At 40.5% G+C, this 27,197-nt stretch overlaps 1 protein-coding gene and 1 long non-coding RNA gene across 9 annotated transcripts in view; one reads left to right on the top strand and one right to left on the bottom strand.

Annotated features, from left to right (window-relative positions):
- The window catches only part of myo15aa (myosin XVAa), a 248,907-nt gene that overhangs the window by 24,302 nt on the left and 197,408 nt on the right, over nt 1-27,197 (top strand). For all 8 annotated transcript variants that reach the window (XR_011347622.1, XR_011347621.1, XR_011347624.1 and 5 more), the window contains one exon: nt 21,671-21,796. Coding sequence is in view for 4 of the 8 variants with exons in the window: in XM_069907177.1 (XP_069763278.1) it covers nt 21,671-21,796 (126 nt within the window). In the remaining 4 variants the exon portion in view is untranslated. The remainder of the gene's footprint in view (nt 1-21,670; nt 21,797-27,197) is intronic.
- Nucleotides 1-27,197, bottom strand: part of LOC138747702 (uncharacterized) — a 59,230-nt gene that overhangs the window by 28,300 nt on the left and 3,733 nt on the right. The gene's annotated exons all lie outside the window — the stretch shown is intronic.

The following is a 27,197-nucleotide window of genomic DNA, read 5'->3' as shown; positions in this document are numbered from 1 at the left end:
TGGCCAACCATTTCAATTCTGAGCCCAATGCCCTTATGCTTGACCATGACTTCATATTCTATCCACCAAGACCACCCATAAATTGGAGGAATAACACTTGATTTTTCCATCTGGGTGGCATTAACTTCGACTTCTCCAGTTTCTGCTACCCTACTCTCCATTCTTCATCCCTTCCTTTTCCCTTTGTCTTCTTTCCTCCAGCTCTCCACCCCCTACCCTGTCCATTCACAGAGCCATCCCTCCTCCCCCTGCTTGATGGTGTGCCCTCCTTCCTTTATCCACCTAGTACCTTCTGCCTTTGGGACAGTACTCCTCCCTTGCTTATCCCCACCCCCCCCCTACCATTTTGTTCTGACACCTCTCTACATTTTTCCATACCTTGATTAAGGGCTGAAGTCCAAACGGTTGGTTATGTATTTCTAATCTTTACTATATAAAGTACACTGTTTGACCTGCTGAGTTACTCCAGCATTGTTTTTACTTCAGTAGGAATTCATTTGTTTCTCCTGTGCAACTGCCAGGGAAATGGAGTTTCTTGCATGACTATAGTTTCTCTAATAATTTGTTGCTTCATTAAAAAATAAGCATTTCTATTTGTAATCCCCTAGTTCCTCAGGTGATAAATACATTGTATGCCGTAGAGTCACAGAGTCATACCACACAGAAACAAGCCCATTCACCCGTGTCCATGCCAACCTTTTTGCCTATCTGCAAAAATCACATTTGCCTGCATAAAGACTATATCTTGGCAACATCATATGAACCTCCTCTGCACTCTGTCTAGCATAATCGCCTCATTCCTATAGTGCAGTAACTCACACTGCACTCAATAAATCCAAATGCAGCCTAATTAGAGCTTTGTAAAGTTGCAACATAACATTCCAACTCTTAAATTCTGTGCCCTGACCTCTGAAAGCAAGTGTGTTACATGACTTCGCTACACTATCAACTTCCGCTGCCACTTTGAAGGAAGTATGGACTCGAAACACCTAGATTTCCCAGTTCATCAATGTTTTTTGGTGCTTTACCATTTCAGTAAATTCCATCTGCCAGTGCTTTGCTGAACTTTCCATTTGATTTATATCCCTGCTGCAGCCTTCCATGACATTTTTCAATGTTTGTGTCATCATAAAACTTGCAAATCATATCTTCTACATTCACATCAGTGGTAGCATGCCCTGTAAACCGGAAAGGTCCAAGATGTGATTCCTGGGCTATGGATTTCACTTCTTCCAATGCCCTAACTCCATTCCTCACTTTATCAAGACAGAATATATAGTAGAAATATTTTAATTTTCATTCAGTCTTGCTGCAAAATGGTCTATGTGAATATAGGGTGAAAACAGACTTACTCTTGAACTCTCAGACATATGGCTTGGGCAAAATATCAGTGGGAGGATGATCTTTGAAGAGCTAGAATGGGCTGGAATGCCTCCTATACTTTTAGAAGTACGAATCTTAAAGGAGCATCCTTCTTTTGGCAAATGAGGGTGAAGTAATGAAGGAGCTTTATGGCATCATCTGTGAAGCCCAGATGTCCTACCCTGGTGGTTGCATATTGTAGCTTGTGACTACAATCATTTCAATCTGAAAGCATTTCTACCACGGTTTCAACAGTATGTTAATTTTGTCACCAGAGGAGAGAACACCCTCAATTGAGTGTACATTCACATCCCTGGTTGTACAAGGCTGCCCGTCACCCCCACCTTGGATACTCGGAACACATATCCATTCTGTTAACCCCAGAGTCTTCTTTCTTTGGCTTGGCTTCGCAGACAAAGATTTATAGAGGGGTAATGTCCACGTCAGCTGCAGGCTTGTTTGTGGCTGACAAGTCCGATGCGGGATAGCCAGACACGGTTACTGCGGTTGCAAGGGAAAATTGGTTGGTTGGGGTTGGGTCTTAGGTTTTTCCTCCTTTGTCTTTTGTCAGTGAGGTGGGCTCTGTGGTCTTCTTCAAAGGAGGTTGCTGCCCGCCGAACTGTGAAGCGCCAAGATGCACGGTTTGAGGTGATATCAGCCCACTGGTGGTGGTCAATGTGGCAGGCACCAAGAGATTTCTTTAGGCAGTCCTTGTACCTCTTCTTTGGTGCACCTCTGTCTCGGTGGCCAGTGGAGAGCTCGCCATATAATACGATCTCGGGAAGGCGATGGTCCTCCATTCTGGAGACGTGACCTACCCAGCGCAGTTTGATCTTCAGCAGCGTGGATTCGATGCTGTCGGCCTCTGCCATCTCGAGTACTTCGATGTTGGAGATGAAGTCGCTCCAATGAATGTTGAGGATGGAGCGGAGACAACGCTGGTGGAAGCGTTCTAGGAGCCGTGGTGATGCCGGTAGAGGACCCATGATTCAGAGCCAAACAGGAGCGTGGGTATGACAACGGCTCTGTACACGCTGATCTTTGTGTGTTTCTTCAGGTGGTTGTTTTTCCAGACTCTTTTGTGTAGTCTTCCAAAGGCGCTAATTGCCTTGGCGAGTCTGTTGTCTATCTCATTGTCGATCCTTGCATCCGATGAAATGGTGCAGCCGAGATAGGTAAACTTGTTGACTGTTTTGAGTTTTGTGTGCCCGATGGAGATGTGGGGGGGGAGCTGGTAGTCATGGTGGGGAGCTGGCTGATGGAGGACCTCAGTTTTCTACAGGCTGACTTCCAGGCCAAACATTTTGGCAGTTTCCGCAAAACAGGACGTCAAGCACTGAAGAGCTGGCTCTGAATGGGCAACTAAAGCGGCATCGTCTGCAAAGAGTAGTTCACGGACAAGTTGCTCTTGTGTCTTGGTGTGAGCTTGCAGGCGCCTCAAATTGAAGAGACTGCCATCTGTGCGGTACCGGATGTAAACAGCGTCTTCATTGTTGAGGTCTTTCATGGCTTGTTTCAGCATCATGCTGAAGAAGATTGAAAAGAGGGTTGGTGCGAGAACGCAGCCTTGCTTCACGCCATTGTTAATGGAGAAGTGTTCAGAGAGCTCATTGCTGTATCTGACCCGACCTTGTTGGTTTTCGTGCAGTTGGATAACCATGTTGAGAAGTAGCACAATCAATAACCACAAGCAGAGATGTAGCACGTGGTCAAAGGATTTAATGTCCTGAAATATCCAGCACATTACAACATGCTTCTGACATGGATCCAAGGCTGGAATTGAGGGAGGAGACTAGGGCACTCGGCCTTTATTGGGAAACTACAGGAAGGAGCCTGAACAGTCCAGTGATGTCCCCACCTGCATTACCGTGTTCCACCACACCTGGCATACAGACCATTGGCAAAACAAACAAAGTCAGTTTGTGGGGAAGATCAGGACATGGCCTGGGCGGGAGGGAAGGGGGTTCACAACAGCGCTATAGGACTGCTTTGAGATCATGAAAGGGAGGTGTCCACCTACAATGGCCACATGAAGTACATGAGTTCAGATGTGGGCTACATTAGCTCGTGCATCGAGGATGTCACAGAGATCAAATACTACATAACCGGGTATAACCAGAAACCATGGGTGGATGCAGATGTCCACTCACTTCTCACAGCTCGAGATGTAGCCTTCAGGCCAGGAGACAAGTTGGCACTAAGATCAGCCAGGACTGAACTCTCCCATGCAATCCAGAGGGTAAAGCAAGGCACGCACAGAGGCTCTATACTCAGCTGTGCAACACCGGTGACACGAGACCGATGTGGCAAAGGATCAAAACAATAACCTATCTTGTGAGTCAATTACAATGACTCCTCACTTCCAGACAGACTGAACATCTACATGTGCTTTGATGAGAAGAACTGACTGACACCAAAGAAAGCTCCTTCTCCCCGTAAAGAACAGATCACTTGCATGGTCACAGCCGAGGTGAGGAGCATCCTATCAAGAGTGAAACTACACAAGGCAGCAGGATCAAACAACATACTTGCTCTGGTACTGAAGAACTGAGCAGACCAACTGACAGAGGTCCTTGTAAAGGTTAAAACCTTGTGTTTTTGATTCTTAGTTAATTTTGTGCCTATCTTTTTAAGAAGGACTTTTGTTTGTAGTGTTACCATGATGACTATGACACAATATGTTGTAACATCTGCACAGACTAAGAGCTTAGATCTCATTCTTCGACGAACCATGAAGGAGGCGTGAGCTCAAGATCATTGAATTTGTCTTATTTCATCTTATTTCTCGTTATATAGCTTTTTTTTAAAAGTTGAATATCGTTATGTCTTTAAATATCACCGAATGCTTTGTTTATTCATCATTATGAAAATCTTAATGCGAAGTTAGTAAAATGTTTATCCGTTTTATCAATGAATTAAAGCTAAATAAAACTGCATCTACCAAGTTTGGTTTATTGGATTAATAAGATAGTAATTCGGAATATCATCCTTAACGTTTCCTTGAAGATGACACGTTTTTAAATTAGGATATATTAGAACCTGGAAAGTGTCGTCTATAGTCCTTATGGAGTCCTTATGGAGACGTTCAATTCATTATTGCAGCAGGCCATCTTCCCAATGGGTTTTAAAATAGCCACCATCATCCCGGTACCAAAGAGGGTGACAGTAACAGACCTCAATGACAACCACTCTATGGCACTGACCTCCATCACCATGAAATGCTTTGAGCATCTGGTGATGAAACACATCAAAGCACACCTCCCAGAGATGTTGGACCCATTTCAATTCGCCTACAGATGGAATCATTTCACTGTCGATGCAATAGCCTTGTCCCTCACTCCATCTTAACCCACCTGGAGGCTGCCATTCATTGACTTCATTTGGTCTAGAGACTAGTGGAGAAGCTGTCCTCGCTGATATTCAACACCTCTCTTTGTAACTGGATTCTGGAATTCCGAACAAAAAGACCACAGTCTGCCAGGGCTATGTGCTCAGCCTGTTTCTGTTCATGCTGCTGACCCATGGGTTGCATCCCCAGATCCAGCTCCAACAGAGTCATCAATTTTGCAGATGACACAACAGTAGTCGGCCTCATCAACAACAACGAAGAGGTGGAAAATCTCGTGAAATGGTGCGAGAGTAACAACCTGTGTCTTCATGTGGACAAGTCAAAGAAGTTGATTGTGAACTTCAGGAGGACCAAAGATGACCATCATCCATTACATATTAATAGCTTGGTAGTGGAGAGAGTGGAGAGAACCAAGTTCCTCCAGAGTCCACCTAAAAAGTGACCTATCATAGCCACAGAACATCTTCTCATTTGTCAGGAAGGCACAACAGTGACTGCACTTCCTTGGAAGGCTGAGATGGACAAGGCTACCGGCCACCATTCTGTCAACTTTCTACAAGAGGTCGAGAGCGTCCTGGACAGATGCCTCACATTGTGGTACAATTGCCATAAAGCAATGGATCTGAGGTCAATCCACAGGACCATAAAAGCACCAGAGAGGCTCCCTCGCCTCATTGAAGTGATTTTTCAGGATTTAAAGAGAGCTCGCAAAATTTGTGAGGATTGCTCACAGCATCTTCCACCTACTCCTGTGAGGAAAAAGATACAGACATATTTGAGCTAGACTCACCAGGCTGAGGAACAGCTTCTTCCCAAGGGCAATGAGGCTGCTAAAAACAACTCCTTGTGACTCTGCTATTCATTAATAATATTTATTTGTCATTTATGTATATGTCATGTATATAGGTTCTGTGTATCTGTGTTTATGTATAGTTTGTATGTGTGTTATTTCTGCAGGTGTGTTTGCACTGCTTTTTCACTGTGGACTGGAGAGTTATTTTGTTAACTTGTTCTGTTACAATAAATGAACTTGAAACAACTGGCGGGTTGTGAACATATGAATTAAGAGCTCAACTTTTAATATTTCCATAGAATCATGGTTCATCTGGCTGTGACTGTACCTCATCTCTGCATTACTCCCAAATGCTGTCAGCATTTTGTATCTGAATCTGTCTGCTTCTGCCTTGAAAATATTCATAGACTATTTCCACTGCACTTTAAGAAAAAGAATTCCAAAGATCTGTGAGTTTCTGAGACAAATAATAGCCTAATGTCTGTCTTAAATAGGGAACCTGTTATTTTTAAACAACAACCCCAAGTTCACCTCCTCAAGACCCCTAAAATCTTGTATATTTCAATCAAGACACTTGTCACTCTTCCAAATTACTGAAGATTCGCACTCATTCAAACTTTCTTCATTGGGCAGCCTGTCCACTCTAGGTTTCAGTCTTGTACACTTTAAAGATTATGAGCAAGGCCAAGTTTAGCTATTATGGCTCATTTCCCAACAACCTCAATGTTCAAATATCTTTTATTGAAACCTAATTGAAAAATGAATAAATGATGAGATTCTGGAGAATGCAGCTTTAACTGTATTGAGTTGAGTGATACATTGCCTTTCCTCACTTGAAGCTTGGCAACAGAGTACTCACTGCACTTCGCAGATAGAGTACTAGGGAGTTGTTTTTGAATTATAAATCCAGAATGGAGAGGATGTAGAAATAACTTTTATATCAATAGTGAAAACCAGCTTGGCTGCTGTGAATTGAAGTGCTGCTAAATGGAAAGCTTAATGTGCTCATTCATGATCACAAGAGATTAGATGTTCTCCCCTTCCATTCATCAGTGAAAATGAGAATAATGGGAGTCATCAAATATGCATTTAGAGCCAGCAGGTGTCCCAATTGTGCTCAAATATAGTTTGTGTGGTATGAGCTACGCAAAACAGTACAGTATTCAACTGACTGTTTCCTCATTGACTAAAAATGAATCTTTAGAGATGTTAGAGTTTTTAAAATTAAGACTTCAGGAGTGGAGAATATTACTGAGCAGGATGTTGGAACCTGAAATGATTGACAGGGAGTAACCAGGTAGGAAGTGCAGCATTGCAACGTTTTGGAGTAATGTTGACATTATTGTCGATGTCCAATGCTATTTCTGTATGGTGTGCCTTCAGTGTTCTCCTTGAAGTTTCATTGATAAGGGTTTTATTACTGAATATGATTACTGAGATTAACATACAAGTAAATCAGCGTGATGACTGGTGCACCAAAATAGCATGTCAAGTCAAAGAGCTTTTATTGCATACTATAGAAGGCATGCAAAAGTGTACTTTTTATGATAGCTTGTACAGACGTTCTGTTTTACATGGGGTTTACTCATCAGGTTACCTGCTGCTTCATGCCAATGAGAGTTAAAGTTAATTAAAGTAAAATTTACAAATGTAATGTATATTATTTCTCGTGTTGCTTAATAAAAAGGCATAAATTGTCTTTGCATAATGCCACTCACACGTCACATCATTAAGTACACATGCACTTTATACTAATTTGCATCAAAGCTTTTGTAAGGGTTGCATGTTGTTTGCGGTGCCTTTGGATGAAATTCAATGGTTCCTTGTTTGGGAAAGAGGTGTATGGCTCTACGTCCTGCTGTGTGACAGTATGTGGGCTTAACGGACCAGTAAATTAGTTTCCTATCTGCTTACGTGTGGTGCATACAACAGAAAAATAGATCTCCAAAAAATACATGCTAGTAAAAACACAAACTCAGTCAGTCAAACAGTGTTCTTTGTGTAGCAAATATAAAGATACATAACCAATTACACCCAATTGACCTACAACTCCTGGTATGTTTTGAAGGGTGGGAGAAAACCAGAGCTTCTGGGGAAAGCCCATGCAGACACATGGGGAGAACGTGCAAACTCCTTACAGACAGTGCTGGATTCGAACCCTGGTCCCAATCGCTAGCCCTGTAACAGCGTTACGCAAGCCACTGTGCCAACCATGCCTCCCAGATCAGGAGAAATCAGTAGATTTATTGTTTTGAGAAAACGTTTGACAAGGCATAACATGAGAAGTTATTGCCCAAATCTCTGACTCATAGGTCCAAGGGAAACGAGTAAGCATAAATTTCAGTCAGCATTGGTTAATTCATAAGGCAGAGTGAGAATATGGGGTTCTTTCTAGATTGACGGGCAATAATGGGTGGGTCAGCACTTCAACCTGTTTGTGAATAGCTTTGGTGTTTGCTGACATTGGATTGAATTGTTTTGTTGTCACATGCACTGGAATACAGTAAAAAGCTCTTTTTTTCATGCTATCCAGGCCATCCAATTCAGACAGTAGATGGTGCAATAATAACAAATAAATAGACAGAAAAATAAGATATCAGTGTGGGGAGTTACAGTGGTAGTACAGGCTTCAGAGAAAAGAGTAAACACACAATGCTGGCAACAGAGAAAATTACAGTAATAAAAGACTACATAGGATGTGGAGAAATGAAACCCATAGTAGAAGAAAAATTTAAATGAAAGACTGAAAAATATAGTTTTTTGGAGTAATCTGTATCCTTGTACAGGACTGCCTAAAGAAATATCTTGGTGCCTGCCACATTGACCACCGCCAGTGGGCTGATATCGCCTCAAACCGTGCATCTTGGCGCCTCACAGTTCGGCGGGCAGCAACCTCCTTTGAAGAAGACCGCAGAGCCCACCTCACTGACAAAAGGCAAAGGAGGAAAATCCCAACACCCAACCCCAACCAACCAATTTTCCCCTGCAACCGCTGCAACCGTGTCTGCCTGTCCCGCATCGGACTTGTCAGCCACAAACGAGCCTGCAGCTGACGTGGACTTTTTACCCCCTCCATAAATCTTCGTCCGCGAAGCCAAGCCAAAGAAATCTTTGACCATTAACATGCTAATACAGCAAGCAAATATCAACTGATAGGTTTGCCTTTATAATAAAAGAAATGGAATCAAAGAATAAGCATTTAGTTACAACTGTGAGTACAGACCTGGAGCATCATGTACTTAGAATGCATTAGGATGTCTTACTTATAAACAATATACTAACTTGAAAAGGCATAGGGAGAAGATTGAATACACTAATTCTTGGGTGAGGGGAGTGTTCTGTGAGAAGAGACTGAATTAATTGGACATATTATCAGAATCAGAATTTATTGTCATGAGCAAGTCATGAAATTCGGGGTTTTGCGGCAGCAGGATCGTGCAAACATTCATATTACACATTGCGAACATTCACATTGCGAAAATAAAAATAACAGTGCATGAAAAGTAAGGCCCTCTCTTTGGTTCATTGATTGTTCAGGAATCTGATGGCAGTGGGGAAGAAGCTGTCCTTGTGCTGTTGAGTGTTCATCTTTAGGCCCCTGTACTTTTTTCCTGATGGTAGCAGAGTGAAGAGGGCATGACCTGGGTGGTGGGGTCTTTGAGGATAGAAGTTGTTTTTTTTAACACTGCCTCATGTAGATGTCCTTGATGGAGTGAAATCTGCTGCCTGTGATGTCGCAGACCGAGTTAACAACCCATTGGAGTTTATTCTTGTACTGAGAATTAGCGCCTCCATACCAGTTAGTGATGCAACCAGCCAGAATGCTCTCCATTGTACACCTGCAGAAGTTTTTCTAGAGTTTTCGGTGACATACCGAATCTCCTCAAAGTATAGCCGTTGTCGAGCCTTCTTTGTCATTGCATCAGCATGGAGTCTCCAGGACAGAACCTCGGAGATGTTGACATCCAGGAATTTGAAGTTCTTGACCCTCTCCACTACTGAGCCTTTGGTGGGGACTGTGTCATGGTCCCCTGACTTCCTGCTGAAGTCCACAATCATCTTGGTTTTGTTAACGTTGAACGCAAGGTTGCTGTCGTTATACCATTCAGTGAGCTGATCTATCTCCCTCCTGAACGCTTCTTCATTGTCATTTGTGATTCTGCCGACAACTGTGGTGTCATGGGCAAACTTGTAGATAGCATTGGAATTGTGCCTGGCCACACAGTCATAATGAGTAGACTAGAGCAGTGGGCTAAGGATGCATCCTTGGGTGTGCCTGTGTTGAAAATCAGGAGGAGACGTTGTTTCCAATTTGTACTGATTGGAAAGTCAAGGATCCAGTTGTAGAGTGGGGTACAGAGGCCTGGCATTTGTAGCTTCTTGATCAGCACTGAGGGAATAATGGAATTGAAGGCCGAGCTGTCGTTGATGAAGAGCAGCTGTATGTATGAATTGCTGTTTTTGTGGTGTTACCTTAAGTTCAGAAGAAAGAAAGGTGATGGGATAAATGGGTGTTTTTCTCTGTTTGGCAATCAATGGTTAGTGAGTCACCTGGGGACTCAACTAACCAGTGCTAGGACTGTTGCAGTATAAATGATTTGGAGGAGGAGGATCTAAGTTTGCCAGTGACACTAAATTGAGTGGAAAAGCAAATTGTGCAGAGGACACAAAGAGGCTGCAGAGAGATATAGATAGGTTGTGTGAGCAGGTGGAGATCTGGCAGATGAATACAACATATGTAAATGTGAAATCATCCACCTTGGAAAAAAAAATAGTAGAATAGATTATTATTTAAACTGCTGAAAAATTGCAGCATGCAATTGTGCAAAGAGACCCAGAGTGTTTGTACATTAATCGCAAAAGGTTTGTTTGCAGGTACAACAAGTAATCAAGAAGGCAAATGGGTTGTTGGCCTTTGCTTGAGGGATTGAATTTAAGAGTAGGAAGGTTCTGTTGCAACCATAGAGTTACTGGTGAGACGGCACCTTGAGCACTGTGGGCAGTTTGGGTCCCCTTACTTGAGAAAGGATACTGTGGCTTTAGAGGCAATGCAAAAGAAGTTCACAATGTTAATTCTGGAAATGAAGGGGTTATCTTATGAGAAGAGGTTGAATAGTCTGGGACTTTGCACAATGGAGTTTGGAAAGATGAGAGGGGATCTTATCAAAACATAAAATTATGAAAGGAATAGATGTTAGAAGCAGGGAGAATGTTTCCACTGGCAGGTGAGAGTAGAATTAAGGGACATAGCCTCAAGATTCAGGGGAGTAGATTTAAGGCAGAGATAATAAGAAATTGCTTATCCTACAAAATAGAGAACCTGTGCAATTCTCTGCTCAAGGAAGCAGTAGAAGCTGCCTCATTGAATGAATTTAAGACACAGTCCTTTGAAGGATCGGGAAATGAGGGGTTAAGGGGAGAAGTGGAGCTGAGTCCACAGCTAGATGAGCCGTGATCTTATGAGATGGCAAAGCTGGCTCAATGGGCAAGATGGCTAACTCCTGCTCCTACTTGTGGACTTGTGTTATTTGTCCTTGGCGCTCAGTTTTTTGTAATATCACTGACTGGAAGGAGGATGCAGAGTGCAAGGTATCCAAGTTGTCTGATGACATGAAAATATTTGGGAAGGCCTTCTGACTGGGCAACTGGAAATGGATGGGTTGAGCAAGTGGACAACCAACTTGGCAAATGTAATCTAATGTATTTTTCATCTTATTTAAGGAAGGATCTACTAGCATTGGTGGCTGTCCAAAAGATATTCAGTTGGCTAATTTCTAGAATAAAAGTACTCTCCTACCTCAAGAATCTAAACTTGTTAGACATGTATTATTTTGCATTCAGAAGAATATGGGGTGATTTTATTGAAACATACAAGAACCTAAAGGAACATGACGAGGTAGATGCTGAGATGTTTTCACTAAAGGAAGAATCTTAAATTGCAAGATAGAGATGCAGGATAAAGGATTTAAAACTGTGGTGCAGAAGAATATCTTCTTGCAGAGGCTGGAGAATATCAAGAATTCTCTGCCCCAGAGAATTATGGAGACCATATTGCTAGAGGTATTTGAAGAGGAGATTAATACATTTTTGAACGAAGGGGGAATTGAATAGTTTTTGAATGTCCCATCTTACATTTGGCGTAGCAGTTAGTGCAACACCTTTACAGCACCAGTGATCGAGACCAGGGTTTGAATTCTGCACTGTCTGTAAGGAGTTTGTACGTTATCCTAAGTCTGCATGGGTTTTTCCTGGAGTTTCCTCCCCCCATTTGAAATGTACTGGGGTTTTAGGTTAATTGGGCAGCACGGACTCGTGGGCTGAAATGGCCTGTAACTGTGCGGTATGTCTACATTTTAAAAAAAAATTAAATTAACACTTGTAACTCTTGGCCATTGTTATCTGGATTTGACTTTTAGCTGAACAAAAATATTCCCACTTCAGAAAAACACCAGTTTTACTGCCATTCCAGTGACAATTACTGACAAAATGTAAAAGGGATTTATTGCTATGTTCTATTAAATTTTTTTGAACATGAAATTGATGTAATTGGAAAAAAACTCAAATTGCTTGAAATCTGATGGGAGTTCATGCATGAAGCTAAATTATTAACATAGTATTTGCTATTTTTGATGGGTATCTAAACGGTTGGGAGAATTCTTCCAATAATCCGATAGCTCTTTTGAGTGTGCTTCTGCTAACTGCTTGCAACAGTTGGCTCCAATTTTTAAAAATCTTGGAAGCATAGGAAATGGAAGCTCCATCTATTTCTTTGACACGTATTTCCCATACTCTATTATCCAATATTTGCCATGTCTAGAATAGTCTTTTGCTTGCAGTCTTGCTCTTTTCTCCAATTTAAACTAACTCGCTTGTAAACTTTTAATCATTTAAACAAATAGTTGCAGCAAACAGCAAATAAATGAGTCAGACAGGTGTTGCACATTAGTTTGACCTGTATCCCTGTTTACATTTTTGTTTATTTCCTGTGCATATAAAAGACTGTTTTGTACAACAAAGTCAACAGCACCATAATTCTGAAAAAAAATAACAAGGTCAGTCATAATTACCCAGCTGAGACATCTAAAACATGCATCTGATGTAGAACTGAGTGCTCATCCAGGACAAATGTAAAGCTGAACTGAGAAATGAACAAGGAAAGGGAGTTTCAGAAATGAGTACAAGATCATTTAGTCCCTTGAGCCTGGGCTGTACTCCTTTGTCACTTTCTTTACTTGCCTTGGCTCCATGTGGCCATGCACCTTTGACTAAGAAAAGTCTATTTATCTGTAAACTGATTTTTTTTTCCTCTCTCTGCAAGTCATAAATGAACAATTTTAATGTGAACATTTGTTTGTTCCCTTTTTTATGTGTCGTTATAATAGGTGCAAAATCAGAATGTCCAAATCCAATCCTGATGCCCTCAAAGTATGTTGCCATTGTTTGACAAAATATTTTACAAGGGCCAACAGAGTATATTTTCTTGAGCTTCCAAAGCAAATGTCTTAAATGATCTCCCACTCTGAACTTGCAGCTTGCATTCTGATGTCTGTTGGATTACTGCAGGGAGGTTACACATAAATGGTTTTGATTTGGATACTGTTGAATTTTCCATCACTCAATTTCTGGAATTCACATACCTATTTAAAAAGAACTTCAAAAATTCCAAGGAGAATATGAGCGAAGTTGAATTTCCATGAATCAGTCTTCCATACCTCTGCAGCCTCTATATTCTCAATGAAAAATGCCAATATTAAGAGCTATGAAATGTTTCCTTAAATATCTGCTTCTGCTCATGTACCATCTTACCTTCTAATCTATTTCTCTGGTCTACATAGTTAAACTTTGCCTTTTTTAATGCATTTTTCAGTTGACCTTATTCAAGTTTAAAATCCACATTTCTCATTTTAAAACTGAATGTAAAATTCTTCCCTAATGCATCGTTTATTACAAAATAATTTATTAAATCCTGTCTTATTAAACATGACCAGACTCAAATTGGCCTGTTCTTGAATGATTCCACAAATTATTATCTATTTCAAATTCATTCCATCCTTTGGCAATTTGACTTATTCAATCTTTACAACGTTTACTCAACCATAAATATTGCTGCACTTTTCTTGCAATGGTCATTATTTATTGATTTACATTTTTTCCTTCAGGACTTGTAACCTACACCCCTCCAGTGACTTCTTTCTCTTGCCTTTTTTCCTTGTTGTCCAAAACAACTGGACCAAATAGATTTCAACTCATTGAATTTAACCCTTCACTACATGATTCCTATAAACACTCTAAACTTAAATATCAACTGATTCATTGATTCCTATAAACACTCTAAACTTAAATATCAAGGATCTTTGTTTCCTAGCCCCAACCTCTTTTCCCCATTGATAAAGAAAAGCCAGATAGAATGAGAAAAAAATAGCAAGAAACATCAAAATGGACGATGTAAAAGGGAAAAATGTGGGTAGATTAACTTTTACAACCCTTTTACCACCCTCCACCTTTCAATTCTAATCCTCTTTTGCAACCCCCTTCTTGTTGATCTGAAGTCTAAACTAATTTCCTCTACTATTTGCCAAGACCTTTGTGTCCACAAAGCATGCAGGGTTTGTTACAGTTGATATGCTGTAAAGAACATTTGAGATGATGAGTGATTGAGAGAAGGTTGAGAATCGTTGGTGTACACTAATAGTACATCGGTGCCGAGGCATCTCACAAAATTGGCACACCATCCTTGCATTGACTGTTTTAATGTAAAGATAAAGGTTTCATTATTGTCACGTAATACATTTAGAATGTAAAATACATGAAATTTTTTAACTTTTGTCTACTGTAAGGCACAGTTGGCACAAAAATGTGTGTGTTATATGCCTTGCAAGAGATTTAGTTCACAGACCTTGAGAAATTTTTTTATATACAGATTGTGAGACTTGTTAAAACAGTGTATGTGCCAATAGTGAAGACCAGGTTAAATAGTGGATGAGAAAAGTGAAAGAGGACTACTGATCAGTCTAACCTTGGATTGGAATAATGTTCATTTGAGGAATAATCCTATGAATAGGTATATTTTGTTTATCAATTGTTGAATTCTTGTAAGAGCTCACTGTTCAGAGAATGCATCTAGTACTTCAGCATTATGGCCAAACACATGTTCAAAATATTTCTTTGCCATTAGGTTCATTATTTTTTTCTGCAATAGTTTTTGTGCTATGTGTGGTTTCTATTCGATGTTTCCCTCTTTTTTATATAATTGCAGTTTCTTTGAAAATAAGTTTGTCATTTCTTTGCTGCGTGTGATGTGGCGACTCCTGCTGGTTAATACTGATAATGCAGTCAATGTGGCGACTTTACTGGAGCACTCACATCTTATTCACCTTAATCAATGAGCATTTAATGAATCACCCAAATCAACCAGTGAATAATGGAACACTTGAGTAGAAGGCTGCCTGTATTAGCCTGTTTTTATGTTCTCGTTTAAAGCCACTGGACTTTGGCACAAGAACAACAGAGGTTTTCCTATTGAACTTGTTAACATTATGATTTAGTCGGTGTATGTGGTCCTGTAAGCTTTTTGGTATAAAGACAGAAATCTCTACTTCGTCGTATCAAGACAACTGATGGTGGGCAGTAAATGTACCTGCTGGGGAGGAAGTGGTGAAGGAAAAGAGGGTTGACAGTACATGTGATGAGAAATGGGCAGATTGAATTGAATTGCTTTATTGGCATGTGTACCAAAATACAGTAAAAAACTTTGATTTGTACGGTATCCAGGCAAGTTATCTCATACAGCACTAAAAGCAAATAAACAGATAAGATTATAGTGCCAGGAGTTATGCTATAGTCATCAACTAGTGCATTGTATGGAAGAAAGTACAAATTATGGGATATACCGAGATGTACAGTTTTTTAAAAAAGCAGAGCATCATCCTTTGCCAATGTGAGGTCCATTTAAGAGTTTGATTAAAGCAGAAAAGAATCTGGAGGTTCACGTTTTCAAGCACGTGTATCCTGTGCCCAACAGAAGGGGCGAAGAAGAGAATGTGACTGGGGTGGGATGGTCATTTTAATGTTTTAACAGCTTTCCTGAGATGATGGGGGTATGGACAGAGTTGATGGAAGAGGGAGGTTAGTTTTTTGTGATGGCCTGAGCTGTATTAACCACTCTCTGCGGTTCCTTGCAGTCTTGAGCAGAGAAGTTCCCAAACCAAGCTGTGATGCATCTGGCCTGGATAATTTCCATGGTGCACCTGTAGAAGTTCCTCTGAGGCATGCCAGATTTCCCCATGGTTCTGTGGTGCACCTTGATTCCCTCACTCCTGATCTAGGAAATACTTCATTGTGACAAAATTAAATTATGCTTTTTCGGCACAGGTCCGGGTGGAGTCCTTTTACAATGATAGACATACAAATATTTATTTTGGAACTATCACATTTGTTAACATTAAATATCATTTACATCTAAGTAAAAAAATTTTAAATGATGACAGTCAAATTTTTTTTTTCAAAAAACAAGCAATGATAAGAGCCCATTTATATCTAGAAGGTGCAGTGGACATCCTCATTGAAGGGACAGGGGGAATTTCAGACAAGTTGGACACCTTAGTTTCACAGGCTAGAAATACCAGGCTGAAAAATTTGTCTCACGGGCCACTAGGTGGCAGCAGCAACAGACCAGTTATTATTTTTTGAAATAATTATTCAGTAATATAGAATTATTCAGTAATATAGAATTATTCAGTAATATAACATGTCATACATAATAATACAAAAAAATTAAAACTTTTCTCCCCAACCCCCCTCCCCCAAAAGAAAAGAAAAAAAATGGAAAGAACACCTACTTCCACATATATCATATTAGCTATTCATTAATTATTTTTATAGCTTCTAATTAGGAGGGATGGGTGAAGTGGAGAAGGTGGATGGAATTTTATTCATAAATCCATATATAGTTTCCAAATTTTATAAAAATTTTCATCTCAATTTTTTCTAAAGGTATTCAGTTTTGCATTTTAACATGCTATCTGCCTAATAATGCCACATTTTCTATTTTCCATATTACTGCTATACATTTCTTTGCAATTGCTATTGCCAGACTTAAAAATTTTTCTTGATATTCATCCAATTTCATATATATTCCCAAGTAAAAATATTCTTGGATCTTTTTGTATCTTTATCTTCATAATTTGCCCTATTAAAACACTCAAATCATTCCAAAACCTTTCCACTTTTTCACAGGACCATACTGAATGTAAAAAAGTCCCAATTTCCTTGGTACATCGGATACACTTATCCAAATAATTAGAATCAAGACAATTTAATTTATGTGGTGTATAATATAATTGATGAAGAAAAATATATTGAACCCCATTTGATATCTAGCGTTAATTGCATTCTTGACATAATCTTGACCATATTTCCTCTTGAATTTGTATATTTAAATCTCTCTCCCATCGTAATTTTGATTTATATAAATCTTTCTTCTTGTAGTTTCTTGTAATTTTATAGACAGATTAGTAATAAATTTCTTAACCATAAGTGTATCTGTTGTTATACCTTCAAATTGACTTGTTCTGTGAGTCTCAAATCTGTTCCTGATTTCTTTTTTAAATACCATTTTAATTGGTGATATGCCAAAATCATATTATTTTGTAGCTTATATTTATCTTTTAATTGCTCAAAAGTTAAAAAGAATGATCCTAAAAAAACAATCTTTTATAACAGACCAGTTATTGAGAGAAAGTCCATCAAAACAGTAGCAAGTGAAAATTGAAAATGGTAGATGTTGAAAATCTAAAATAGAAGCAGAAAATACAGGAAACACTCAGCAGGTCAGGCGGCATATGTGCAACGATTCAGGCTGAAGGTCCTTAATTGGAACAGGGAAGGAGAGAAAACAAGTTAAGTTTTCAATTTGCAAAGGGTGGAAAATAGATAGATAGGACAAAGAAAATATCTCTGATGTAGTGAGACCTAGATTGCCATGATGATAAGTGAAAGATTACATCATTTGGTTGATGTAGTGAGTTGGAGAGAGAGTATGAACAAAGAAACATAAAAGCTATTAAATGAGGACAATTAAGAGATAGAGAAATCAAACAAAATATGGGAAATGCCCAGAACAGTCATGGCAAAGAAGAGTGAGAAAACGGAGGCCTGAAACAAATGGAGGAAGTGTGTAATTTTATCTCGTTCTACAAGTCCCCAGACAGAAGAAGAGGTGGTCCTCAAACCTGTCCTGGACCTGATTAGCAGAATTTATTGTCATGAACAAGTCATGAAATTAAGTTTTTTTTGTGGCAGCGTTATAGTGGAAACATTCATATTATAACCATCTTACAACATTACAGTAAATAAAATTAATAGTGCACGAAAAGTAAGGCAGAGTCTTATTATTCAGGAATCTGATGGCAGCGGGGAAGAAGCTGTCCTTGTGCTGTTGAGTGCTCGTCTTTAGGTTCCTGTACCTTTTCCTCAATGGTAGCAGAGTGAAGAGGGTGCTGCCTGGGTGGTGGGGGTCTTTGAGGATATACGCAGCTTTTTTAAGATGCCGCATCATGTGGATGTCCACAATGGAGTGAAGTCTGGTGCCTGTGTTGTCGCAGGCCAAGGTCGCAACCCTCTGGAGTTTATTCTTGCCCTGAGAGTTGACACCTCAATACCAGACAGTGATGCAACCAGCCAGAATGCTCTCCATGGTAAACCTGTTGAAGTTTACGCGAGTCTCCTCAGACACCTCACAAAGTATAGCCACTAGCGGGACTTTTTTGTGGTTGCATCAACATGGAGGCTTCAGGTCAGACCCTCGGAGATGTTGACACTCAGGAATTTGAAGTTCTTGACATTCTCCACTACTGAGTCCCCAATGAGGACTGCGTCGTGTTTCCCTGACCTCCTCCTGAATTCCACAATCATCGCCTTCATTTTGTTGATGTTGAGCGCAAGGTTGTTGTCGTTACATCATTCAGTGAGCTGATCTATTTTCCTTCTGTTTGCTTCCTCATTGCCATTTGTGATTCTGCTGTGGTGTCAGTGGCAAACTTGTAGGGTAGCATTGGAATTGTGCCTGACCACACAGACATGGGTGTATAATGAGTAGAGCAGTGGGCTAAGCATGCATCCTCGGGGTGCGACTGTTGATGATCAGTGAGGAGGAGGAGGAGATGTTGTTTCCAATTCGTACTGACTGGTCTTCTGATGAGAAAGTCAAGGATCCAGTTGCAGAATGGGGTACAGAGGCCTAGAATTTGTAGCTTCTTGACCAGTACTGAGGGAATAATAGTATTTTACCCACTTGTTGAAGGAGACTAGCAAAGTGTCTGAAATTTGCACACATAGAGCCAAATGGTCTGCTTTCCGATGCATTTGATAGATAAATGAATGCTAAAAGCTATGCAGACAAAGTCCTCCATCATTTGGTAAAAAAATACAACGTATGTGTCCTCAAAGGAGAAGCATTCTTTCTTTCAACCAGGTGCATTTTTAGACCTGATAGTTTGCTCCACCGTTTTGTTTCAACAGGCACTTGTTGTGGCCAGTAATTGATGAAGAGCAGCTGTATGTATGAATTACTGTTTTCGAGGTGATGCAGAGTTGAATGGAGAGCCAGCGATATTGCATTTGCTGTGGAGCGATTGTGACGATAGGCAAATTGCAGCAGGTCCAGATCTTTGCTTAGGTACATCAAGCTACAGACAGATAACCTGAGTGGGCTAGTCTCCTTCAACAAGTGGGTAAAATGATGGTGGGAATTGTATCTTTTCTGTCAAATAAGGGTAAAGTGATCAGCATTGAGAAGCTGAGCCAATATAACTTAATGCAAAAACTAAAAAAGAAAATTCTGGAAATATTCACGTGATGTCATCAGAAGGGAAGCATGTGTAATTTTTATAATGTCATTCACCATTGAATTTACTGCCACCTCTCTTCCAGGGCAGCCAGCCTTGCAAAGGTTCTCCTCCAAACCTCAATATGGAGAAACCAAAAGCTGACGTAGCTGAATCTCCAGCAGTGAAAATTAAATAGATTGAGGCAAGGGGATCACAGCATAATCCAAGTAAATGAACATGAGCTGTTATGAAACATGGTGATCACTGGCGAGACATAATAATCCATGCAAAGTTCGGAAAGGATCTTGGAATTTAAAGAGAGTTGTTTGCAGGGGTATAGAAATTATCGGGACATTAGAAGAATTAGTCAATGATCAAAGGGGCGGCACGTTGGGTGGAGTGGTTAGCGCAATGCCTTTTCAGCGCCAGCGATGGGGACCAGGGTTCAAATCCCACGCCCATGTCTGCGTGGGTTTTCCCTGGGGGTTCCGGCTTCCTCCCACCATTCAAAACGTACCAGGGTGTAGGTTAAAGGGGTGTAAGTTGGACGGCACAGACACGTGGGCCAAAGTAGCCTGCTACAGTGCTGTATGTGTACATTCCTTTCTAAATTTTAGATCAGAGGCACATTATGGCCGGGAGCCATTTTAAGGAGAGAATATTGGGCATGGGATTGTGGTGATGAGACATAAGGAGGAGGAGGAGGAGGAATAATGATGGGACACAATGAGGGAAGGAAGGTCATCAACTTGAATTGTTAACTCCATATTCCCCTGTCCACGGACACTAGCTGACCTGAATATTTCCAGAATTTTCTTTTTTTAGTTTTTGCATTAAGTTATATTGGCTCAGCTTCTCAATGCTGATCACTTTACCCTTATTTGACAGAAAAGATACAATTCCCACCATCATTTTACCCACTTGTTGAAGGAGACTAGCAAAGTGTCTGAAATTTGCACACATAGAGCCAAATGGTCTGCTTTCCGATGCACTGGATAGATAAATGAATGCTAAAAGCTATGCAGACAGAGTCCTCCATCATTTGGTAAAAAATACAACGTATGTGTCCTCAAAGGAGAAGCATTCTTTCTTTCAACCAGGTGCATTTGCCGGCTTGATAGTTTGCTCCGCCGTTTTGTTTCAACAGGCGCTTGTTGCGGCCAGTGTTCATCTGGAACCAAAGGGGAATTTGAGGATGATTTTGTGGCAAGGATTTTATTTCATAGAGGAGTTGTTTTGAACACATGAATAACGTGTGCTTTGAATTGTGCAAACTGCAAGGAAGGGGAAAGTAAGGGGAAGTTGCAGAGTTTTGGAACGTTTGTGTGCAGATGCATACACACAAAGAGTAAATTGAAGAAAATGTCACGTGTAATGGGGCATCTGGACAAATAGTTACCATGTGTGCTAATTGTCTGATTTTCTATGGTCCTAAGAGGTATGAGTGATGCAACTGTGTGTTTCAAGGTCACATGTGAGATACAGTTTAAAATGTCAACGCACTAATGATGTATCCTGTTTGATAAAGGTATTTGTTCCCACAATCCGCCCAGTTCTGAAGGGGTGGTCACAGAGACCACCTCCTACCACTTGCACCTCATCACAAGTCTGGAAGCTGACCTGGAACACCAGGTGCAGAGGATAAGGCTTTATTCTCACTGAGCACTATTTTGAGTTTTCCTTTGGTTCAGCAATATACGTTTGCCTTTTTAATTAAATGGCACCTTCATTGATTCAGCAAGTGAGAGAACTTTTATTCCAGCACAAATGCAAATCTTCACCAATTTCATTAAGATTTTAAATTCGCTAAACGTCACAAGAGCAACACTCCAAAGGTTTTAATAGCATGGTATATTCTTTCCCCTAAAGAACATCCTTCGTAGTAATTTCTTCTCTGAGAATGTAGTTCCACCAGTATTGTCGTTGAGTGGGAGGTGTCAAAATAGAGCATATACCCAGATCTAAAAGCAAAGAGATTTCTTAGTAAAACTGTATATGGTCTGAACCCTTGATTATTGTGATTTACGGTTAACAAATTTAAGGCTTTGTTGCACACTCAAAACACACATGGATATTTTAACTAAATTTGTGATCAAGTATCAGTTCTGTGCCAGTATGAAAAATCTCCTAGTCTCTCTATTGAGGAGTAATCCAACTTCTTGGCATACTAACTTACCCAGTTTGATCAGCCAACTCAATGGATATCACTATTCAGTTCAGAGATTTTTTTCGTCTCTGAATAAGTACTCTTTGGGGATTGCATTTCCTCATCGAGTTTTTTGTAAATTTCTTAACATTTCATTTCAAATCCTATGATTCCTTTCTGTCCTTTTTCTGCAGGAAATGCCCATTTGGTTTGACATTGGGAGGGAATACCTGCTTCCAGGTGTTATCAAAGAAAAGAAAGGAACTACAGGAAAGGAGTCAGGAACATTTCTGAGAGTGAAAAACCTATTGGATGCAAAGGTAAGTGAGAAAATGCTATGGCAATATGGGTTGCAATACATCAGTGGTAGATAAACCTTTTTTGTGGGGAGAGCCAGAATTAAATTAAGGCCATTTCTCAGTGCCCCCCACAAAAAAACATTATTTATTTTAAATGCACAAGAAACATTTTTAGAAATAAAAACAGGATATGCCAGAAATAATCAGCAGGTCAGGTAGTATCCGTGGAAAAGGGAACAATTAACATTTTGGCTCTAAGACCCTTTGTCACAACTTGAAACAAGTTGGTGTTTTGAAGTGGGATGAGTGAAGTACTGGCATAGAAATTCTTCCATTCAATGCCACTTAAAATAGCATTCTATAATTGGAGATTGCCTTAAACTGTTCAGAAGCAATTTTGCATGTTTCTGGGTGCCTCCAGCCAGTTGGGATCATTTTTTGGAATATGATTTTCATGTTCCAAGCATAGTTTTTGTAATGGCAAACTTGCCAAAATAATGTTAACAGTAGTAATGTCCAAAATTTATCACCAGTGAGATTCCAATCGGTATTGAGATAGATGATCAGCCATGACGGGATTCAAAGCAAACAGGCTTAAAAGATCTGAGTGGCCTACTCTTGCTCCTATCTGTTCACGTTTCTACAAAAGCTACACTTCCACATTGTCGCCTTCACTCACATCTGCAACTTTATAAAATCAAAGTGCAAACTTGCTTGTATTCCTGTCAGAGTGGAAGACAAGATCAAGATCACCTTTGCTCTCGCCTTCTTCCTCTCAGATACATTCCACCACTCACCTTCCTCATGTGTCACACATCAGTTTGATAATCAGCAGATAGTCAAACAAATAAAGCATCTGTTAATTCTCTTTACCACAAGATCATTGATTTGATCCTAATCTATTTTAGTGAACTGTTAGCTAAGTAAAGATTTTGACCCATTGCAATTCACCTACCACCACAATCACTCCACTCCACAGCAGATGCCCCTCTACTCAGCCCTGGATTACCTAGACAACAGCAACAAATACATCACCGACTACAGCCCAGCCTTCAACACCATTATCCCCTCAGTGCTGGTCAGCAAGCTTCAAAAGCTGGAGAAACACGATAGGCTGCAGACGCTGTGATCATAGTAGAAAAACCGAAATGCTGGGGGAACTCAGCTTTTAGGATCTTTTTGACAAAAAGATATTGCCAACGTTTCAGGCCTGAGCCCTTCTTCAAGGAAAAATCAGGAAAGGCAGAAGCAGGAAAAAAAAAGTTCAAACAATGGGGGAGGAATCCAGACCAACAAAAGGTAGTTAATTGGATGTTATAAGAGTCTAGATGGAATTTGTCATGTCTAAGCGAAATGAGACAGGCAATAGAGAGATGACGGGGAAGCAAGGGGGGTGGAAGGAATATTTATGACCACTGCACCTCCCTCTGCAACTGGATTCTTGACTTACTCATCAGAAGACCACAGTCGGTGTAGATTGGAAATGTCTTCTCTTCCCTGATAATCAACACAGTCACACCTCAAGGTTGTTGTGCTTAGCCCACTGCTCTACTCTCTCTACACCTGTGACCGTGTGATTAGGCACAATTCAAAAGTCATCTGCAAATTTGCCGATAATACCACAGTTATCAGAAGAATGATAAGACGGCAACGAGGAAGTGTTCAGGAATGAGATAGATCAGCTCGTTGAATGGTGTTACCACAACAATTTTGCACTCAACGTTAGCAAAATTAAGGAATTGATTGTGGACTTCAGGAGGGGGCAAATCATGAGTACACAAACCAGTCCACTGAGGGGTCTGACAATCTATCTTGGGTCATTCACGCCAATGCAATCTTGAAGAAAACTTGCTAACGGCTATAGGAGTTTGAGGAGGCTTGGTATGTCACCAAAGACTCTTGCAAACTTCTACAGGTGTATCATGAAGATCATTTCCAGACAGCCACCATCATTCTTGCCACAATGACTACCCCTCTGTGAAATGCTATGAGTGTCTGGAGATGGAACACATCAAAGCAGATCTCCCAGAGATGCTGGACCCATTTCAACTCACTTATTGAAGAACCTGTTGCACTGACGATGCTATAGCCATGTTGCTTCACTCCATCCTGACCCAACGGGAGAACAACATATCATATGCCAGGCTGCTGTTAATTGACTTCAGCTCAGCGATTAATACGATCATTTCCCAGAGGCTGGTGGCGAAGCTGTCCTTGATGGGATTCAACATCCCTCACTGTAAAACTGGATTCTGGACTTCCTAATGGAAAGACCACAGTCCATCTAGGTTGATAGCAGACAATGAGCACCAGCCACTCCTGTGTGCTCAGTCTGCTCTTGTTCATGCTACTGACCTATAACTGCATCACCAGATCCAGCTCTAACAGTGTCATCAAGTTTCCAAATGACACATCAGTATTTGGCCTCATTGGCAACAACGATGAGTTGCACTACAAAGAAGAGGGAAAATCTTGTGAAATCTGAGTCTCAACGTGGACAAGATGAAGGAGATGATCGTGGACTTCTGGATGACCAGGAACAACCACTGTTCACTACACATCAATAACTGTGTAGTAGAGAGAGTAGAGAACATCAAGTTCCTTGGAGACCACTTAATTAGTGACCTATCGTGGACACATAACATCTCACTCGTCAGGAAGGCACAACAATGACTGCACTTCCTGAGAGACTGAAGCGGCCACTATTATTAACTTTCTATAGGAGCTCCGTTGAGTGTCCTGGTTGGTTGCATCATAGCGTTGTAGGGTTTCTGCAGAGAAATGGATCAGAGGTCAATCCACAGGACCATAAGAATGGCAGAGGGGATCACTGGAGTCTTCCTCCCCTCCCCATTGACATGATCTATTGGGATCGTTGTCCGAAGAGGGCTCACAAAAATCATTGGGGACCCCTTCCTTCCCACACAGAGCATCTTTCACCTGCTTCCGTTGGGTAAGAGATCCAGGAGTATCAGAGCCAGCACCACCAGGCTGAGAAACAGGTTCTTCCTATGGACAGTGAGAAACTGAATAACCAAAGAAACAGCTCACACTAACCATCCGAGGCTGACATACTTATGAAACCATATTTAGTTATTTGTATTTATGAATATTTGTCATGTATTTGTTTGTCTGTATGTGCATTGTCAGGTTGTGTGTCTGCATGTTTTGCACCAAAAAGCAGAGAACATTGTTTCATCAGGTTGTACTTTTGAATCAGATGATAATAAACTTGACTTGACTTAATTGGTTACATCACTGTCTGGTACGGAGGTGTCAATGCACTGGACAGGAAAAGGCTACAGAGTGTTGTGAACTCAGCCAGCACCATCATGAGCATTAGTCTTCATTCCTTTAAGGACATCTACAAGATGTCTCCAGAAAGCAGCCTCTATCATCAGGGACCCTCACCATCTAGGCCATGCCCTCTTCTCACTGCTACTGTCAGGAGTCTGAAGACAAGCACCCAACAGTTCAGAAGCAGCTTCTTCCCCGTCACCATCAGATTTCTGAATGGACATGGGCACCATTTCACATTTTTCCCTTCTTTTGCTCAATTTTTTTTAAAAAAGTGTATTTATGGAAATGTAATTTATAGGAATTTTTTCATTTGTAATGCTGCAAAACAACAAATTATTGGCAAGTGCTTATGGCAATAAATTCTGATTCTGAATGCTGTCCTATTGAAAATGGTTTGAAAGAAACCAAAAGCTGAAGGAACCCCACAATTGAAAAGATACCCAGAATGGAATTGTTATCCTGTTCCCGGTCAGTAATAAGGCATAGTGGATTACCACTCTGTTCTATTTTAATTTTAATGTGTTTTTCAGTACTTGCGTGTAAACATGATGATTGACAGTGTAGGGTGAATTAGTTAAAACCAACAGTGTGACTAAGAATGATTCAAGTCTATGTATCGAGTGACACGATTGAGACTGAAATTAATGTGATGTAACACCTGATTGATTTACAGCCGCATGATAGCATGGTTATCAACAAAGCTTTGGGTCAGTTACCAAATACTTAAGGAATTAACATCGACATTAAGACAGAGACAAGATTGATATCATTCCTCTGAGTCTTGTCAATGCATAATAATGACTAGATTGGTTTACCACTAAAATTCAATGAGATGAGATAGGTAATTTGAAGCCTTCCTGGCATGTTTCTTGACCTCTTCTATCTTCGTCGTCTTAGCTGGGACTTTTTAAAGATATTTGTGCTAAAAATATAAATTAATTGGATATCAATTTCCCCCTTATTCTCAGAAAAGGGGATGAACCCGTTTTTGACATATTCTGTTTATAAAGCTTGATAAATTTTCAATGAAACTCATGAATTTTCTGTTGTTACAAGTGACTGCACATATTTTTCTTTTCTGAAACATGCATAATTTGAAACGGTTGGAATGGTTAGTTTCCTAGTCTGCAGAGAAGAGTGAAACATGTAATTGTCTCCTGTTGGAAACCTCTGACAGGAAATTTACTCTGTACAAATTTAGACCGTCCAAAGTTAAACATTAATGACTACCAGCAACCTGAGTATTTGATGCGCTCACAATCCTGAATGTCGTCTTCCGACACTACATCCGAGCCAACGAAGGACACCCAAAATAACTCTCCTCTGATGCTGTTCACTATTTTCAGCAATTTCTGTTCTTCTTTTCGTTTTCCAGATTTTGCTGAATTTTCTATTTATCTTGGTAAGAATTTCATATTTAAGCAGGAAATTACATCATTCTAATTTCCATAAGTGCACAGATAGTTGGTTCAGAAAGGAGCTCTTCCGAAATGTATAATCTTTCGAGATCTCTCTCTCTTATTTAGTTTCCAAATATGTTGAGCTGAATAGCTGGATTGGGATATGGAGTCCCAATCCAGTAGATCTTACTTCTGGGGGAAAGGGATTACAATTTCTGTTGGCATCATAGATAGTCATCAGCAGAAATGGCTTAGTGCCCCTTACAGTCAGAGAAAGAGAAGCAAAAGAGAGCTTCTCCCCCCCCCCCCCCCTCCCGCCACCGAGTGTCCGTGGATTTGTCTCCAGGGTTTCTGCAGCCTTCAGTCCAAACCATTGGCAATCCGAGCTCCAGATCCAAACCTCGGATGCAATCAGGAAGCTGTCACTGTCCTCTCACATCATAGTTCCGATACCCAAGTCACTCTCGAGCCAAACTCAACAGTCATCGGCCTTCCACAAGTCCCTTGATTGTAGTCACCAGAAGCCCACAGCGTGTGTCGGTTCCTCGCCTCAAGTCACCTGTGTGTTCTTCAGCCTCAGAGTCCCACATTGGTCCACCACTGAGGTCACTGTCCCATGGGTCATCATAATCCAGCTATGGACTGAGATGTGAGGCAGATTCTTTCAAAATAATTTTGCAATCTGGTCTAATTGGACAGTTCAATTGAAATCTGCAGGGCCA

Source organism: Narcine bancroftii, chromosome 12, assembly GCF_036971445.1.
Source record: "Narcine bancroftii isolate sNarBan1 chromosome 12, sNarBan1.hap1, whole genome shotgun sequence".
Lineage (NCBI taxonomy): Eukaryota > Metazoa > Chordata > Chondrichthyes > Torpediniformes > Narcinidae > Narcine > Narcine bancroftii.
This window is presented reverse-complemented; position numbering and strand designations above follow the sequence as displayed.